Here is a 19,058-nt window from a genome sequence, read left to right on the forward strand (position 1 = left end):
GAGCTAATAGTGAGAAACAGGAAATGAGAAAAAACACTGAAGAGGAAAGAAAAACAAAAATGAGGAGATTAGACTGGGCAAAGCAGCAATAGCTGACATGAAGATACGTGATCCTAAGACAGTCCTGGGAACAAGTGAGATTACGCTTACCCATACCAACCCCATAATCACAACACCCACCCAGATAACCACCAGCATTGATCAACCTCAACCATTCAAAACCCCCTTACTCACCACCATCAACACTTCTGAACCCAACCAAAAGAAAACCAACATTAACAGACCCCAACACAGAGAACCGCCAGACAAAAATGGAGGAGGAATGGGAGAACTTCCCAACACTGAAACATACATTGATTCAGGACAGAGTGATGGTGGCCATTACACCAGGGAAAGAAGTGTTTCACCTTATCGCCTCAGAAGGATAGAACGAGGAAGTAAAAGTGTGAATCCAGCCATGAAGGCAAGTGGAGGCAGGTCAGAATCGGCACTATGTGATGATATCTCCCATGAAATCGATGGCAGACAACCACAAAGCTGTGAGGGGCTATCTGGCTCTTGAAGATCAGTCCCCAATACCAAGCCATACCATACCTTCCATAGATATGCTGATCTGGAATTGTAGGGGGGCAGGAAATCAAAAGTTTAAGAGAACCATAAGAGAACTTGTTCAAATCCATAAACCAGAGTTACTTATTCTTATGGAGACCAAAGTGGAATTTACATCTGTGGAAATGTTCTTTAATTGCATGGGCTTCACTGCTTCTGCTCACGTGGATCCGATTGGCTGCAGTGGAGGCATTTGGATGATTTGGAATCCAAATGTGGTTAATGTTAGAGTAGTTGAGGCTAGTTCCCAATTGATTACAGCACCTATATCCAGGCAAGACTACCTAGATTGGCTGTTTTTAGCTGTTTATGCAAGCCCAAACAACAACAAACGTGAAGAGCTTTGGGAGCACCTATAAGCAATTTCGCAGAATATGACTGATCCTTGGCTAGTTACAGGGGATTTTAACGATTTCTCCATCAGTAATGAAAAAAGAAGCTTCACTGGTAATCAAAATCTGAGCCAGAGTCAAGACCACAGAAAAAGCAGGAAGTTTAATGAGAGGATAAGTAACTGTAAGCTAATGGATTTAGGCTGCTCAGGACCGAGGTTAACTTGGTCTAATAACCGGAAAGAATGGGCTAACACCATGGTTAGGTTGGATAGAGCTATGTGTAATACGAAGTGGAGAACTAGCTTTCCTGATGGAGCTGTTCACAACTTGCCTCGCACATATTCTGACCATTCCCCTATGATGGTGTTCACACAAGGTATGTCTCCTTTTAATCCTACTTGTAAACCGTTTAAATTCCTTGTTGCTTGGATTACTCATGATGATTTTATATCTGTGGTTACTAAGAGCTAGACCAATCCTCATCCATCTCTTTTAAGTAAGCTTGAAACTCTTGCTCATGAAGCCAGTGTTTGGAATAAAGAAGTTTTTGGTAATATTTTTTGCAAAAAAAGGTGGCTTCTTGGGCGAATTGAAGGCTTACAGAAATCCCAAGCCAACATGTATTCCTATAGCCTCCATTCTTTAGAATTGGACCTTGTTGAACAGTATAACAAAATTCTCTATCAGGAAGAACTGCTGTGGTTTCAAAAATCCCGAGCTACCTGGATCACCCAGGCTGAGAGAAATACTAAATTCTTTCACCTTACAACTCTGACCAAAAGGAGAAGAAGAAGAATTGATGTTCTGAAAAATGAGGAAGGCATCTAGATCGACCAACCTATCCTTCTTAAAACCATGATCACTAATTTCTTCATAAATTTGTTTAGTCAATCCACTGCTAGTACTTTTGAACATTGAAGCAATCTAGGGAGTAGTAAATTGACTGAGACTGAGAATGCACTTATTACTTGTAATGTCACTGATGAGGAGGTTTGGAAAACAGTGAAAAATATTAGTGCTTTCAAAGCACCTGGTAGAGATGGATTTCAAGCTATATTTTATCATAACTACTGGTCTATTGTTGGTCCTGCTATTTGTGACTTTGTTAAAACTTGTTTTCATAACAAGCATATTCCTGGAGAAATTAATAGAACTCTTGTTGCCTTAATTCCTAAAGTTGAAAATCCGGAGAGCATCAAACAATTTAGGCTTATTAGTCTTTGTAATGTGACCTATAAGATTATCTCTAAAGTCCTTGTTAGTAGAATTAGACCTTTCCTGAGTAAAATTGTTAGGCCCAATCAATGTAGCTTCATACCTGGAAGAAACACTAGTGATAATATAATCATAACTTAAGAAATCATTCACTCTTTAAACCTTAAAAAAGGAAAGCAAGGGGGCATGATTTTAAAAGATGATTTGGAAAAAGCTTATGACAACATTTCTTGGGATTTCTTAAAACAAACCCTTGAGGAGTTCAATTTTGATAAAAACTTCATTGATATTGTTATGTGTTGTGTTACTACTGTGAGGACTGCTATTATTTGGAATGGGGAACATCTTGAGGAATTTCAACCCCTTAGGGGTTTGAGACAAGGTGACCCTTTATCCCCTTACCTCTTTGTCTTATGCATGGAAAGACTATCAAGCATGATAAGTTTCAAGGCTGAGAACAAGAGTTGGAAGGGGATAAAAGTTACTAGAGGAGGTCCTAGCCTCACTCACTTGTTCTTTGCGGACGATCTCATGTTGTTTGGCCAAGCTACCATGAAAACTTGTAACACAATTATGACTGTTATGGAGGAATTTTGCAATATCTCTGGATTAAGGGTTAATCCCCATAAATCCAAGATATTTGTTTCCTCTAATGTTGACAGAAGGACGGCTAAAGAGCTGAGCACCAAATGTGGTATCTCCCTCACCTCTGAGTTAGGGAAATACCTGGGTGTCCCACTCATTCATGGCAGAATTAATAAAAGACATTTTCATGACATCTTGGAGAAAATGCAGAGAAGATTGGCAGGATGGAAGTCTAACATGTTATCTATGTCTGGCAGAGCTACTCTCATTAAGTCAGTAAGCTCTACCATACCCTTTTACACCATGCAAACCATGCTTATTCCTAAAAGAGTAAGCAATGATATTGACAGACTGAACAGGAACTTCTTATGGGGTGACACTTTGGAAAGAAAAAGAATCCACCTTGTTAATTGGGATGATGTGTGTAGAATGAAAAGTCAAGGCGGCCTGGGAATAAAAATGGCCAGAGATCAAAATCTGGCTTTGTTAACTAAACTAGGGTGGAGCCTGCTGAGTAACAAAGGTGATATGTGGTGTGAGTTGCTCAAAACCAAATACTTGAGAGGCACATCTCTGTATGATTGGCATAACAACAAAAGAGCCTCTCATCTATGGAGAGGTATCATGAAAACTTGCTACATCCTCAGAAAATGTGTGAAATGGACTGATGGTAATGGAAACAATGTGAATGTGTGGAAGGATTGGTGGTGTGGAGACAAGGCTTTTATGGACCTTGAATCTAATACTAACCAAAACTTACACAATAATTGTAATATTTATAATAATGTGAGTGAGCTGCTTAATTCTGATGGCAGTTGAAATGAGATCAAAGTTCACAGTTTATGTACTCCAAATATTGCATCTTTGATCTTGAATAATCCTCCTCCTGGTATTTTGGAGGTGGATAGTCCCCTCTGGAAGGGATCACCTGCTGGTTCTTTCACTGTTTCATCTGTGTATAACCTCATCCTTGGTGAGACTGAGAATGAGGAGGATTGGAATTGGTTATCGAGGATGCGAATATCCCAAAAACTCAAAGGCTTCCTTTAGACTGTGTTCCATGGGAAACTGCTTACAAATCAAATGAGATTAAAAAGGGGTTTGACTGATGATCCTAAATGCCCTAATTATTGTGGGTAGAGGATATATCACACCTCTTTAGGGACTGTTTCAAAGCAAAGGAAGTGTGGCTAGCTATTTGTAATCAAAATTGGTATCGGGATATGCTGAAGATGCCTTGGTTGGAATGGCTCAAGAGTAATGCTAAAAACAAAAAACTTTTTAACGACACCATCTCTTGGCAATCTATTTTTACTATTTCCTTATAGAAAATTTGGAAGAATAGGAATTTAATGGTTTTTGAACAAAAATCTACCCCAAGTCAAGAGAGTTTTAAATTTATTTTGGATTACTCAAGAGAGATTAACCAAGCATTCCTTCATTCTATATCCAAAACCAGACCTGCATTCAGAATTATTAATTGGTGTCGTCCACCTGCAGGTAGACTAAAATTAAATACGGATGGCAGCAGAAGAGTTGGTGGCGATGGAGGATTTGGAGGCCTAATTAGAGATGAAAGAGGAACTTGGGTGTGTGGCTACTATGGAAAATTGCACAGTGGAACCAATTTAGAAGCTGAATTATGGGCTGTATACAAAAGGGTTGACTATCATACTACAAAAAGGAATGAACCAAGTCATGATCGAGACCGATGCCGAATAGGTAGTGCAATTGGTCCAAGAAGAACCAGGGGATAGATGCCCTTTCAAGAACCTGGTGGAAGATGCCCAGATTCTTCTCAGAGGGTGTGATTGCTCTGTGCAACATGTTTGGAAAGAAGGCAATTTGTGTGCTGATTTTTTGGCAAAAATGGGAGCCAATCAACCTGAAGAAATACTGGTGATGCATGATCCACCAGCGGAGTTAAGAGAGTTGCTTGTTGCTGATATGATAGGTTTGGATAGGATGAGGACTTAGTTCCTCATTTCTTGTTTTAATTCCGTTGTACCCAAAAAAAAAAAAAAAAAAAAAGGGGGGTGAAGTAGGAAAACCACTATTTTTTATGTCAAATATCCTTTAAATACTTGTAACATTACAAATTTATTCTTATTAATTCAGAAATTATTTAAAAATTAATTTTTCCCACACCTCGACCTCACATCAACTTCACATGAACTTATTATTATTTCATGAGCACAACCGCTAGTATTGTTCAAAGTGTACGGTACAAGTTCTCATTCAGCCGTGGCTCTGCTAGAGCAACCAGAGGTTTAGCGAGAAAGAGATCATTTGCACATTCTTTGAGCTCAATCTTCGACATGGTGGGTGGCAATTTCCAGCTGAACCCATGGAGGAGCCTAGCCATTAGCATGGTAGCGATTGTAGACCCTAGAGTGACTCCTGCACATCCACGCCTTCCAGTGCTAAACGATATCATGCGCAATTCTGGATCAGTGAGCAACACGTCCGAAACATCATCCTTCAAGTGGCGCTCTGGTTTGAACTTGAGTGCCTCGTCCCAAATCCTAGGGTTGCGGCCAAGTCCAGGGCGGCTTAGCAGCACATGGCTACCTTTTGGGATGAAGTAGCCGGCAACTGTTGTGTCGGAGACCGAAACATGAGGAACATTGAAGGGTGCAAAGGGGTGGAGGCGAAAGGCCTCCTTCACACATGACTTGATGTAATTAAGCTGTGAGAGATCAGATTCTTGGACTAGTCTCTCCTTGCCAACCACTCGGTCGAGTTCCTCTATGGCTCTTTCTAGGATTTCAGGTTGATTTAGCATCTCAGCAAGTGCCCATTCCACAGCATTTGATGGGTTGTCCACTGTTGCTATCATCAACTCCTGGATACATCAAGTGTTGTTTATTAATTTGCTCCATAATTGAAATTAAGATGTCTTGTCTTATTTCATTTTGATAACAAAACGTTTCAGCTTTAATCTTTCCCAGCAATTAATACACCACAAGAAATGATGGGACATAACCTTACCTATTTACGCGACACAAATATATGCTACTATAAATAGGTAAATGGAAAGGAAAAATATTATAGGCTCCAAATTTTTTATTAAATAAATGATTAAATGTTTAATATTATCTAATGGGAAGTAATTATAATCTTTAAATTGAATTCTTAGCTAGAATAATGCGTCTATAGTTAAAAACGATTTAATGGCGTGGCAATTTTGTGATTAAAAATTGTTCTGAAATGATTTTTTTTTTAAAGTGATAGACTAACAATAGTATCACATCATATGGTTTGCATTTTTTAAAGGAAATTGATACATATAAATTTATTTTTTAGATCCATTTTATGGATGTGTAAGTCATATGAGATGTGTAAGTGATATGTTGGAGTAACCTATCTGCATATCCATTCTCCCGAACGAATATGTTGGAGTAGTCTATCTGGGTATCTTTTTTATGAATATGAAATATATATATATATATATATATATATATGTGTGTGTGTGTAAGTGATATAATTGGTTGATAATTAGAGAAGATATGAGAGAAATTATTATCTTTAATATCCTAATTGATTGTCACGTCATTGAGTTTTGAAAATTGGCTCTAATTTTTGTCTTAAATAACACTACTCTTTTTAAATATAAGAGAAGGATTCCCTCCGGTCCCAAATATGGACCAGAGGTGCTATTTGGGCTGATGAGATCCACCATGAGCCTTGTTTTAATCAACCAAACTGTTTATTTTATTAGACATTTCGTGTATTTCATTTATAAAAAAATTAAGTCGATCTAATAATTGTAACTTGTTCAATTTATCATGTTTTTTACTAAAAAAAATGAACGACAATTATGTTTTTAAAAAATGAATCATAAATTTTTTTTTTTGATAACAAAAATAATAAATTAAACAAATTATAATTATCAGATTGATCTAATTTTTATTATAAATGACATAGACAAAATACCAAACAAAATGAACGGTTCAGATTATTGAAACGGAACTCATAATAGATCTCAAGGTCTAATTTTTTATTTTTTTTGGGCTCTTTATTTATTATTATTTACTTATTAAGTCAGGGAAATACTTACTACAATTTGTGCTTTGATCTCCTCTGTTGATAGCAATGGACCACCATTTGCGTCTTTGAGCATAATGAGCACATCAAGCAAGTCCTCTTGCTCTTTCTTGGTAGCAATATTGCCATCCATCCACTGTTTGATCCTCTCGTCAATTTCAGGATCTTGATATTTTGCTACGGTTCCAACAGCCTTCCTCATGACTTTCTCATGACCATCTAAGTCAAGAAGTCCTCGCAAGAATGGTATGTAATCAGAGACACAGAATGAATAAATGTACTCAAGGATAGTGAATAATGCACTCATGTGCTCTTCCTCCTCCACACCTGGACCTCCATCTTCCCTTCCCTCCCCGAAAAACCTCTTGTTGAAGATCAGCTTCTTTATCACATTCCCACAATAGTGTTGCGCAGCGACTCTAATGTTCACCATACCACCACTTGCACCACCTCCTATCATGGAGATTTTGCATTGGTTGTAGACATAACGAACAAGGTGATCGGCTTCTTCGACTCGTTTGTCATGAAGCCAGCGATGTCTTGCCGGTGAGAGAACCTCGGAAGCGAGGACCCTCCTCATCTTCTTCCATTGTTCTCCTAACGGGGTCAAAGCTGTTGTTAGGTAGCCCCGACTGGTGAGATCAGCAGACATGCAAAATGGCCTTGAGGAGAAGATAGAGTCTTGTTTTTTCAAGAACTCTCGTGCAATTTCTGGAGAAGTGATAGGGATGACATGCACGTTCCCAAGGCGGATACACATGATCTCCACGTTCATTGTCTCCATCATTTGGTGTATCCATCGGAATGTGGGCTTGTGTTTGAGCATTTCAGGGAGGTTCCCCACGATAGGCCATGGTTTTGGCCCAGGGGGGAGTGAGACTAGTTTAGTTTTCATAGTACGCTTTAGATGTTGGTACTTAACAATGATGTAGAAGATCAATATTGGGATGAGAACAGAGAAAAACCTTAGGAGAGTTGATGAAAGGCCTAAGCTCTCCATTTCAAGTATGGAATGCAAAGAAAGAGGTGTTGTGGTGATAACAACTCAATGTTATTATGCTTTGAAAAATGACTTCTGATCTAGCACTGGTGTGTCATAGCTATGCATATTGCTTGGGCTTATATAGACTCCGTTTGGGCGGGTTGTTTGGAATGATTTAAAGAAGAGGATCCCTCCAGTCAATATTTTAGGCTGGGCGGTGCTGTTCCAGCCTGTAGGGCTCACACAGACTCCGTCGTGATGATTTAAATATTTTATTTTATTAAATTTTTTATATATTTTATTGATATAAAAAATTAAATTGATTTGATAATTATAATTAGTTTTTTTTTTTTTGTGTGTGTGAAAAATACGATAAAATTGAATTAATTACAATTATCGGATCAATTTAATTTTTTCTATGAATAAAATACACACAAATTTTGACAAAATAAACTATTTAAATTATCAAAACGAGACCCGTCGTAAATCTCACGACCGAAACAGTGCCATCCAATCCAAAACAGTGGCTAATGGGGATTCTACTCCATAATTTGAATACGTAGATTTTTTGTTTTTTTATGAAAAAATATATAAACAAGGAACATTTACACATAAGTCTTAATTTATGAATTTATATTCCATTAAGTCTTAATTAAGATTTTTTTGACTTTCAAGTATGGACTTAAATTTTTAATAGTCGAAATTGCCCTTCAAATAACGATTGTTCATCATTTATAATTATATATAAATGAACATGATGATTTGATATTTATTTTAATTTTCAAAACTTTAAAATATCAACTTTTAAATTGAAAAAACTAAGAAAAAATTATGTGCAAAAAGAAAAAATTGAAATATTTTTTTTGTGCAAAACTGAAAATTTTGTGTCTATAAAGGAGTATGATGATAGAACATTGATGTGCAAAATTGAAAAAGAAAAGATATAATTGAAAAAAATGATAATGTTCTCAGTTTTAGAACTGGAAAAAATTAATCAGTGTATTTGGTTTCAGTTTTTTAAAAATTGAGTTTTTTTATTTTTTGTATTTTTTATTTTTTATTTTTAGTGGATATTTTTAAAATTTTAAGCAATTTTTTTACTTTTTTAGATACATCTTACTTAGATGTATCTAAATAATAAAATATTTGTGAAAAATATTTTTAAAAATTAATAAATACACAAAAATAAGAAAAATAGACTGAATTTTCATATTTTTTTGGTATTTAGTGAATTTTGTAAAGTTTTTTTTTTCACAAATATTATACTTTTTAAATGTATTTATGTTAGGTGTGTCTAAAAATTAAAAAAAAAAAATTGCTTAAAATATTAAAAAAATTAATTGAAAACATTAAAATATGGAAAATAAAAAAATAGAATTTTCTGAAAACTGTTTTTTAAAAACCAAAACCAAAACCAAACAAGTTGAATAATCTTTTCGATTTTTATTGGATAGTTGAATCACACCAATAAGTAAGTAATAACATTTAATCGTATGCTCTATAATTATCTGAAACATTACTATACAAAATTGATAATGTTCTTAGTTTTAAAAATTGAGAAAAACTAATAATATTCTCATTTTTACCTCTTATTAATTCAAAAAAAAAAAATTAGACATGACCTGAATTATCATAACATTTATAAATAAAATTTTTAAATAATTAACCCTATAAACAAATAGAGAAGCTTGGTAAGCCAAATAAATTCAATTATTTAGGGATGTCAAACAACTAGTCCTCTATTCGTAGAATATTTGTCAACCTCGTCTGTCTTCATGTGATACATGTGATGCCGTGTCTGCGTTCATATTGGCTAAAGTTTTGACTCCGGTTTAAACCGCTGGTACATCAAAGAATAAAAATAAAAGCTAAAAAAATTATTTTATTTTTTAAAAAAATTATATGAAAATGATGAATATTTTTTTTCACTAAATTAAGTTTTAATTTTTATTTTTTTTAAAAAACTAAATTTTCACTTTAATCTAAACCATTTGAACTTTGTACCAACAAAAAAAAATGAATATGCCACGCTACAATCACCAAGGATCCTCTGGAGTGATTTTTTCCTAAAATTTCCTAGAGTGCTACATTGTGTGGTTGGAGATTTACTGGCAAGTCACATCTTGACTTGCCAGTAAATCTCCAACCACACAATGTAGCACTCTAGGAAATTTTAAGAAAAAATCACTCTAGAAGATCCTTGCTCCGCTACAATCCCTTAAAATTGTGTATGGTACGGTTTAGTTATGAATACGGCGCTGCTTGAGGGCCCGAGATTTCGGGGCTTGAATGCCCCGAAATTCCATTTCAAGTAAAAAAAAAAAAAAAAAAAAAAAGGAAAAAAGAAAGAAAAAAAAAAACAGTTTCCCAAAATGGAAATTAGGGGTATTATGGGCAATTTTTTTAGGGCCACCAATCATTTTCCGTTATGAATATTCGTGGCCTTGTAATAGATATTCCCAGAGCACTACATGTAATTATTTATGTGGCACTTTGAATTGTTGACTTAGAGAAAATTTTACGTGTAGTGATTGTAATAAATTAAAATTTTAGAGATAAAAATTTAAAGATGAAATTATTTTTTAAAAATGAAATTATTTTTTAAAAATGAAATATTTTAATTGTCAAAAGTATCATTGTTACATTTTTAGTGATAAATTAGATATTTAGTTATAAAAAAAAATGTCTAAAAAAGTAAACATTTTGGTTCGAAATTGTTTTGGTTATAAAAATTCATTTATTAGCGATATTTTTAATATTTTTATTTCTAAAGATTTTTTTACTTTTTTATATTTTTGACTTTTTGAGATGAGCTTTCCGTGATGATTTACACGAGAAATTGGTTTCCTAACAAAATTTTTACTTTTGGGTACAAAAAAAAAAAAAGTTTTTAAAACACTCGTATGTTTTAGTTTTAACTAGCTGAGAGAGAAGAAATGACTCTCAATTAGTTTTTGTTAATTTTCTTAATAATCAAGAGCAACTTTTGGAGAACTTGATAATTTTTTTGTCTTATTTATCAGTAATGTTGGTGCTTATTATGAAATTTTGTGGTAATTTTTTTTTTTTTTTTTTGAAAAAATTCATTTTATCCACTTGTGATTTAAGGCTGGAGCACTTTAGACCCAAATATAATTAGAAAGCTCTATGTGGTTTTGGACTAAGGTACAGCCGTTAGTTTATCCAACCAAATGAAATATGTATCACACACACCATTTTTAAGAGTAACACTAGTTTTCTAAAAAAATAAGGTGAAATTAACTCAAGAAAAAATACCATTTTACCCTTATCTTCTCCAAATCTAAAATTAGATTAAGATCTTAATTAAAAACAAATTAAATTAAGGATTGATCTAAAATATAATTAAATTAAAATACAAAAATAATAATTAAGGATTGATCTAAACTATAATTAAATTAAGATGTACGAATTACAATAAATAATTGAATTTTTAAGATTAATTGTGATTTAAATATAATTAAATTAAAGAGTTAGGAATTACAGTAAATAATTAAGGATTTAGAATTAATTACCATCTAAAATACAATTAAATTAAAATTAGATTAAAAAGTTGAAAATTATAATAAATAATTATGAAATTATGATTTATTGTGATTTAATTAAATTAATTTTAGAAATTATAAATTGTGTATGAAAGAGGAGAGAGAAAGAAAATAATAAAAAAGGCATTGGGCTTTCTGGCTAACCGTTGTATTTTAGTTCAAAATCACATTTAGATGTTTTGACTATAATGAATCATAGGAGGTAAAGTTCTTTAGTCTCAAATCACAAGTGGATGATATGAATTTTGTGGTTTTTTTTAAAATATTTTTTTTGGATAGACAAAATAAATTTTATTACTTCAAAACATAGTAAACAGTTTCAAATTTTGAATTTGTGAGATTTTTATAGTGTTTTTTTTTATGATATAAATTGATTTTAATTATGAAATTTTATGATGCATCGTTATGAATCAAAGTGACTTTGGTTTGAAGTTTTGTGGTAGTTTTGAAGGTATTTTTGTTATGAAATAATTAGATTTTGTTATTACTTATTGTGGGGGAATTATGAATCATAATAGCTGAATATTTTAGTGTCAATGATGTTATATGTATTTATTGATATATCAATTAGTACAAATTAAAAAGATCTAAAACTTCTAAAATTATATCACATTACCTATTAATACATTAATTAATATATTAATTAGTGTGTATAAATTTATCCTAGCGCATAGGATATGAAGGATTTTTTTGAGTGTGTACAGTAGTATTTTTCAAAAAAAAAAAAAAAAAGAAAAAAGGACAAACAAGAAAAGCATGAAACATACGGAAAAAAATTTGTGGGACAAAAATGTTTTAAACCCATCCATCCGACAACAATCAACCTACCACATAACCTAATTGCTGAATGTTTTAGCAAACACGTGTTGCATGGGCATATGTCGTACTGTCAAAGTCGGTCTTAAAAATAATTGCACCATAAAAAAAACGAGAGTTTAAATTTGTAAAAACAGCCTGTTCAAAAATAAAAATTATAAAAACAGAAGGTGCCGTTTGATAACACTTTTCAGTTTTCTGTTTATATTTACAAAAATTTGAAAAACTCAAATAAAAACTTATTTGGTAAATTTTTGATTTATAAATCAGTGGTCTCAGTTTATAAATTTGGCTAAAAAATGTAAACTCAAAAAATGTGTTTTCGTTTTAAGTTTTGAGTTTTTTTTCTTTTTTTTACCACCCAACACTAGCCACCACCCGCCACCATTTTCCACTACCGTCTTCTGCCGCCACCACCCATCCCCCACCACCACCTGCCACCACCACCCACCTGCCACCCACTCGCCACCATCACCATCACCGCCCACCACCCACTTGCATCTACCCGTCGCTACCCACCACTACCATCCACCGCCCGCCACCTACCCGCAACTACCACTCACCACCCACCTGCCACCACCATCCACCATCCGCCACCACCAGCCACCCACCACCACCAGCCACCTGCCACCTACCCGCCGCCGCCACCACCACCACCACCACTCACCCACCCGCCACCCACCTGCCACCACCACCTACTCGCTACCACCCGCCACCATTACACTACCACTATCACCCGCCACCTACCCGCCACCACCCGCTATCTGCCACCCACCTGTCACCACCACCCGTCACCCACCACCGCCGCCACCACCACCACCCACTCGCTACCACCCACCACTCGCCACCGTCACCCACCCACCCACCTACCATCACCACCCGACACCATCACCACCCGCCATCACCCACCATCCGCCACCACACCTGCCACCACCACCCGCCACCACCACCATCACCACCACCACCCACCACCGTCACCCACCCACCATCACCCGCCATCCGCCACCCACCTGCCACCACCCGCTGCCACCACCACCACCACAACCACCAACTCGCTACCACCCGCCACCGTCACCCACCCACCACCACCACCACCCGCTACCTACCACCCACCGTCACCACTTTCCACCACCGTCTTCCGCCGCCACTTGCCACCACTTGTCATTTCTCACTGTTTTTTATATTTTTAAATTTTTTTAAACATTTTGTCAAGTACCAAACGCGTTTGTAGTTTATGTTTTTTTAAAAATAAACAAAAATCAGTTTATAAAATTTTTGTAAATATAAACTGAAAACGTAAACGTTACCAAACAGATAAGTGTTCCTATTAACATGAAATTTTCAATTCAGTAATGGTAGAGACCTCCATCAAATATAATTTTTACAATCTTTAAAATAATTTGAACCATTTATGTCATTATTGTATATAACTCTAAAAAAAAATTCAAACAAATCAATGATTTATGAGAGTCATTTTTTGTGGGGGGTGCCAGACATTTTCCTTTTCAATTGTAAGGTAAACTTTTAAATTATATTTTGAGATGCTTAAATTTGGTTTGATTTATAACAAATTTAATTTGTGGCTAAAAAATCTGGAGAGATTTTCTCATTTACTGTTAATACTCTTTTGACCTTAATTTTAAATCAAAAGATATTTTTAAAAATTTAAAAAATTTGAAATGTGATAATTAAACCATTAAAAAAAATTAAATTCTCTAAAAATGACTAATATTTTAGAATGGAAGGAATATAAATTTCAAATCCATCCATCACGTTATATGATAAATTTTTTTTTTAAAAAAATATTTCATAATTAAATTCAATCACATATTATATTTCTTAAATAAATATATTGACGTCATTATGAATTGAAAGATTTTGTATAAAAATTGAAGGATTTTTAAACAAATTTAATAGCAGGCTGAGCTAAATTAGGCTAGATTGAAAATAAATTCTAAATCTAATTCATTAATATATCAGACTAAAAATATTGATCCAACCTAATTTTATGGATTAAAACAACATTTTCAAACCCTTAAAAAAAATAGAGTTGGATGCCCACCCGTAGCAAGGTGTTGAAAACCAGACCAGACCAGCCGGTTCGACCGGTTGAACCATTGACCGGTCAGGATTCCGAGTCAGACATACCCTCAAAACCGTTTTTTTTTCTTTCTAGTTTTTATTTCTTTTTTTTATTATTTTCTTTCTTTCTTATTTATATATATATATATATAATATAAGAATATAAGAAAATTTTAATTTGAAACTCTCTTTCAAAGATCTCCTCTTGTGAGGAATCACATTAAGAGCTTGATGAAATTATTGTGAAAGTCTTTACCTATTTATAAGAAAAAAATTCTTTCAAAAAGACTCAAGAAATCCATGTGTGATTCAATCAAATGTATTGGAGGGAATATTGAAATTTTGATATCCCTCCAAAATTTTTGCTCTCCTTTCAATCAAATTATTTGAATTAAAATCATATGAAGGGAATATTAAATATTTGATTTCATCTTCTAAAATTGAAATTAATAATATTTTAAAATATATTATTATATTTTTTAGTAAAAAAAATATTAGGACAAATATTTAAGATAATTTAATATTTTTAATTTATAATTTTATTACTTATATTTTTATTGAAATATAATTTTAATATATTTATTACGTCACGGTTCGATTCTGATTCAACCCGACGGTTGAATCGGTGACCCACCCACCCGATCCATTTTTCGATTCGCTCACCAGTCCGATTTTTAAAACATTGACCCGTAGCCGTTCCGGCTTCGGATCCTCTATCCCTCCTCCCCTCCCAATCTTCTGTTTCGTGGTCCTTATTCTGCCACGTGTACATCACCAAAAATTAATCCAAGATTTTTCTTTAACGTCACCATTCGTTTTCGTCGTAGATTAAGATGGCGAAGAACTTGTAGGAAGGATCAACTACTACGTCCTCTTCATAAGTCCTATTTCAAATCCCACTTTTAAAGGATTAATTACATCATAGTTACATTTGATGTCATAGCCCCTTTAACACCCATCAAAACCCCAATGAAATCAATTCGTCATAGCTATGAAGATCAATAATCCATCATAAATGTTTTCTTCCTTCGTCCCTCTACTGGAAAGCATCAATTGCTCACTTTCAGATCTGGCCTAGGGCATCCTTTTCTTGGGTCCACTCTGATCAGATTCAGTACGTTCCTCTCTTTTAGATCTAGATTTGCCTAAATTTTTTCTTGGTGATAAACAGTTGTTTTAGATATGGGTTTCTCTGGTTATCTGAGTTACAAGTCAATTTTTATGGTTGAAGAAAATAAGAATTTCTTACCACAAATACGGTTAAGAATTTATGGCCACAAATATGGTGGCGGCTACTTGCAGGTCTCCCCTGGCCACAATGAACTATGAAAATGAAATCCACGTTTTTTTTTTTTTTTTTTCTTTTCTGATTTTATCAAAAGACAAATTTAAAGCTATGACTAGTGAGAGAAATAGTGAGAGAGAAGGGCAGAAAGGAGAAACAATGTTTTGCCATAATAAGAAAATAACTTCTTGTTTGGGTGCATTTTTTGCCACAATAAGAAAATGCAGCTAAGATAAAATATTTTCATCTAAAAAATACTTAAAATTTTAAAAATATTCACAAAAAATAAAAAAATATAAAAAATAAAAAATTCAATTTTCAAAAAATTGAATTCAGAAAACTAAAATTAAACACACTGAATAATTTCTTGTTTCATGGAGAAAATATCTCTCATTCTAAGGAGAATTTCTAATTTATTTCACGAAGAAAATCTTAAATTATCAACTTTTAACTTTTTTATAATGTAAAAATTTTAAAAATAAGGTACTCCCTGTTTATCATCAGCTTTACAGAGAGTTGAGAGTCTCTAAACACAATAAGCTCGTGGATTCTCATTTGAATTGCCACAACAAAAAAATTGTGAACGAAAATGAAAATATAATATGAATATTCACAGTAAATAATAAATATATAATTAATTGGTGAAAAAACAGAATATATATTAAAATACAATATGAATGTTCATAATAATATACAAGTGACTTTCCAAAAAACAAATCTCATACCAAAATATAATGTAAATGTTTATAGTTTACAGTTTACAGTTTACAATTAACATACAACTAACCTTTAAAAAAAAAACTCATATCAATGTGAACATTTACACTAGAACGTGAAAACATAAACAAAAGTGAAAATTGACTATTTCAATTGTTCAATGGTAACAAAAAAATATCGTTCAACCAACAAACATGGTAACAAAAATAACAAATATACAGCTAATTTTTGAAAAAAGAGCCAAAATACAATATGAATGTTTACAATTTATAATTAACATATAACTAGCTTAAAAAATAAACTCATGCTAATGTAAACATTTGCATTGTAAAGCTAAAATATAAAACAAAATTGAAAAAAAAATTAAAAATCAACTATTTCGATTGTTCAATGGTAACAAAAATAATTGTTCAACAAATAAATATAATAACAAAAACAACAAACATATAACTAATTTCAAAAAAATTCATACCAAAATACAATGTGAATATTCACAATTTACAATAAATATACAACTAGTCTTAAAAAAAAAAACTAAATTCATATCAATGTGAACGTTCACACTTCAACATGAAAATATGAGACAAAATTGAAAGAAAATAAATCGACTATTCCGATTGTTTAGTGACATCATAATATAAAAAGCATAATAACAAATAATATACAAAAAAATTATCAAACAATATATAAAAAATCATCAAATAGTTCACATATATTGACGCAGCTTTTTAGAAAAATCTGTATATAATCAATGCCGATATAATACCGATGAATAAACTACACAATACCAATGGCGAAACAAATTGATAAAGAAACTACGGTTTATGTGTTACAGTGGCAAAAAAATGATTATTTATAACCGGTTTACCATCATCTCTGTTATCAATCTACTACTAAACTTCTCTTCCAAATGTTCTTCCATAACATGACCTTAATGCAAAATAATGGTGAAGGAAGATCGTCGATTAAATGAATTTCTCACATTGAGATAAAGAAAATACTAAAATAATAATCTTCTACATTCTATATACAATGTTTTATATATATCACAAATAAAACATATATAATAATTGATATTCTCTCTTCTAAATATATGATATGACACATATACATATACTATAATAAAAGTCTATAAATATAAAATAGTCTACATAATAATCTACATATTATATAAGTAAAATGAGATTTTTGTAAAAAATATTGTTCAAGCTCCAAAATGTCATAATAAATTTGTGGATTTATTGAATTAAAAAATAAATTTAAAAAGCAGTATTGGCTAATCCATTAAAGTAATAGTTTTAAAATATTAATAATTTTATAATTTATAGTTTTCAAAAAGAAAGATAAAAAAATATATATATTTTATATCTTTCCAACATAATCCTCTCATACTGATTTTTATTTCCTTTAAAAAAAATTAAAACTTGCTTCTTATTATATTATTATATTTTTCATACAATATATAACTACTCTGAAATCTTTAAAATTCATGATGTACGAGAAAGAAATAAACCTTCTCGTATAATCCTGTTGATCAAGTCTGCGCTTCTCCGTACGTCGTCGTTTTACTACCTGAAAACAGAAACGTGAGCTAACCGGCGGGTGTGTGCCGGAAACCCCTCCGATGCCTAAGTCAGCAACTAGACAATAGACAATATGCTTTGTGTATTCTAGAGTAAGAATTGGGATACCTGTCCATAGGTCTAGTCATGAGCTTTTATAGACTTTATTTTGGTACAATCCTAGTAGGATTCCAACTCTCCCTATGAGAGTCCTCCTAGGAATCACACACCCTACTCACTACCAACCAAGTGAGATGGTTTTGCACAATCCTGGTAGGACTATACTCTCCTTAGCAGAGTCCTCCTAGGAGTCATACTCCTACTCACTACCAACCAAGTGAGATGGTTTACACAATCCCAGTAGGACTTTAACTCTCCTTAGCAAAATCCTACTAGGAGTCTCATCACTGCAAGCCAAGTGAGATGGCTGAATCTTTTACCTAGGTTTTACATTCCTGTCCGAACTGATTTATCTCGGTCCCTTGCCCTTCAGACCGTGTGATCGAAAGCCGATATAACGGATGTCACCCTGCCGAGCTATACATAGCTCGGCCCTCGCCATTGATGCTACCTCATTTCAATAAGCTACTGCAACCACACCGAGCTAAGTTACCTCGGTCACACGCTTAAGTAATGATGTAGATGGCGCCTGGCCGAGTTATACCAAGACCGACGGCCGAGCTATACTAAGCCTGACATCCTTTCTCACCAATACCTCGGTTAACCTCCAGGCCCACTTATTTCGGCTGACATCTTTACCTCGGCTAACATTGCGGTTAGCCAAGTTACTTCGGCGCTGTGATACTTTAAGCACTACTATTAGTCTTGACTTCGAGGTGACGCCCTGTAGAGCTATCGTTTAGCTCGGTCCTCTTTCTATCGATACCTCGGTCCATAGTTCGGCCCAAACCCAAAATATGAGATGTCTTCTTGGCCTAAGACCGAGCTACACCAGCCCTTATCTCGGCCCATTACGCAGTCCAACTCCCAAAGAAGACTCTTCCTAGCTCGGCCCAATTTGTTTAGAAATTACCCTCTCAATTGCCCCTTAATTCCATCTACGTAGCATGATTGGAATTATTTTTCCTCCAGCCGAGCTAAGAAGTTGTTCAGTTTCACGGCTTGTTCGGTCCCAATAAGCCTTGTCAGTTGCTTAGCATGTCCTTCCACTAATCTGGTACGACGTTATTCTCAGGATACATGGCGTGCCCCCAATATCCTTGTTCTCCTTGTTACCATCGTCATGCCAAAAATTTGAAT

The 19,058-nt window shown here is 33.7% G+C and overlaps 1 protein-coding gene across 1 annotated transcript; it reads right to left on the reverse strand.

The window, feature by feature from the left end:
- Nucleotides 1–4,793: 4,793 nt before the first annotated feature.
- Nucleotides 4,794–7,900, reverse strand: LOC114272270 (phenylalanine N-monooxygenase CYP79D16). The gene is made up of 2 exons (XM_028213935.2): nt 6,805–7,900; nt 4,794–5,589 (listed from the first exon to the last, which is right to left on the reverse strand). Exons 1-2 carry the CDS (start codon nt 7,789–7,791, stop codon nt 4,957–4,959), a joined length of 1,620 nt encoding a protein of 539 aa, XP_028069736.2. The 5' UTR covers nt 7,792–7,900; the 3' UTR covers nt 4,794–4,956.
- Nucleotides 7,901–19,058: the final 11,158 nt, after the last annotated feature.

Source organism: Camellia sinensis, chromosome 14 (genome assembly GCF_055761805.1).
Source record: "Camellia sinensis isolate YWXY chromosome 14, ASM5576180v1, whole genome shotgun sequence".
NCBI lineage: Eukaryota > Viridiplantae > Streptophyta > Magnoliopsida > Ericales > Theaceae > Camellia > Camellia sinensis.

Bases quoted from the DNA above. Each gene is read 5' to 3' on its own strand.
- LOC114272270 (XM_028213935.2), bottom strand. From the start codon at position 7,791: ATGGAGAGCTTAGGCCTTTCATCAACTCTCCTAAGGTTTTTCTCTGTT. The intron at 5,590-6,804 runs GTAAGTATTTCC...TGATGTATCCAG, and splicing joins AGATCAAAGCACAAATTGTA to GAGTTGATGATAGCAACAGT.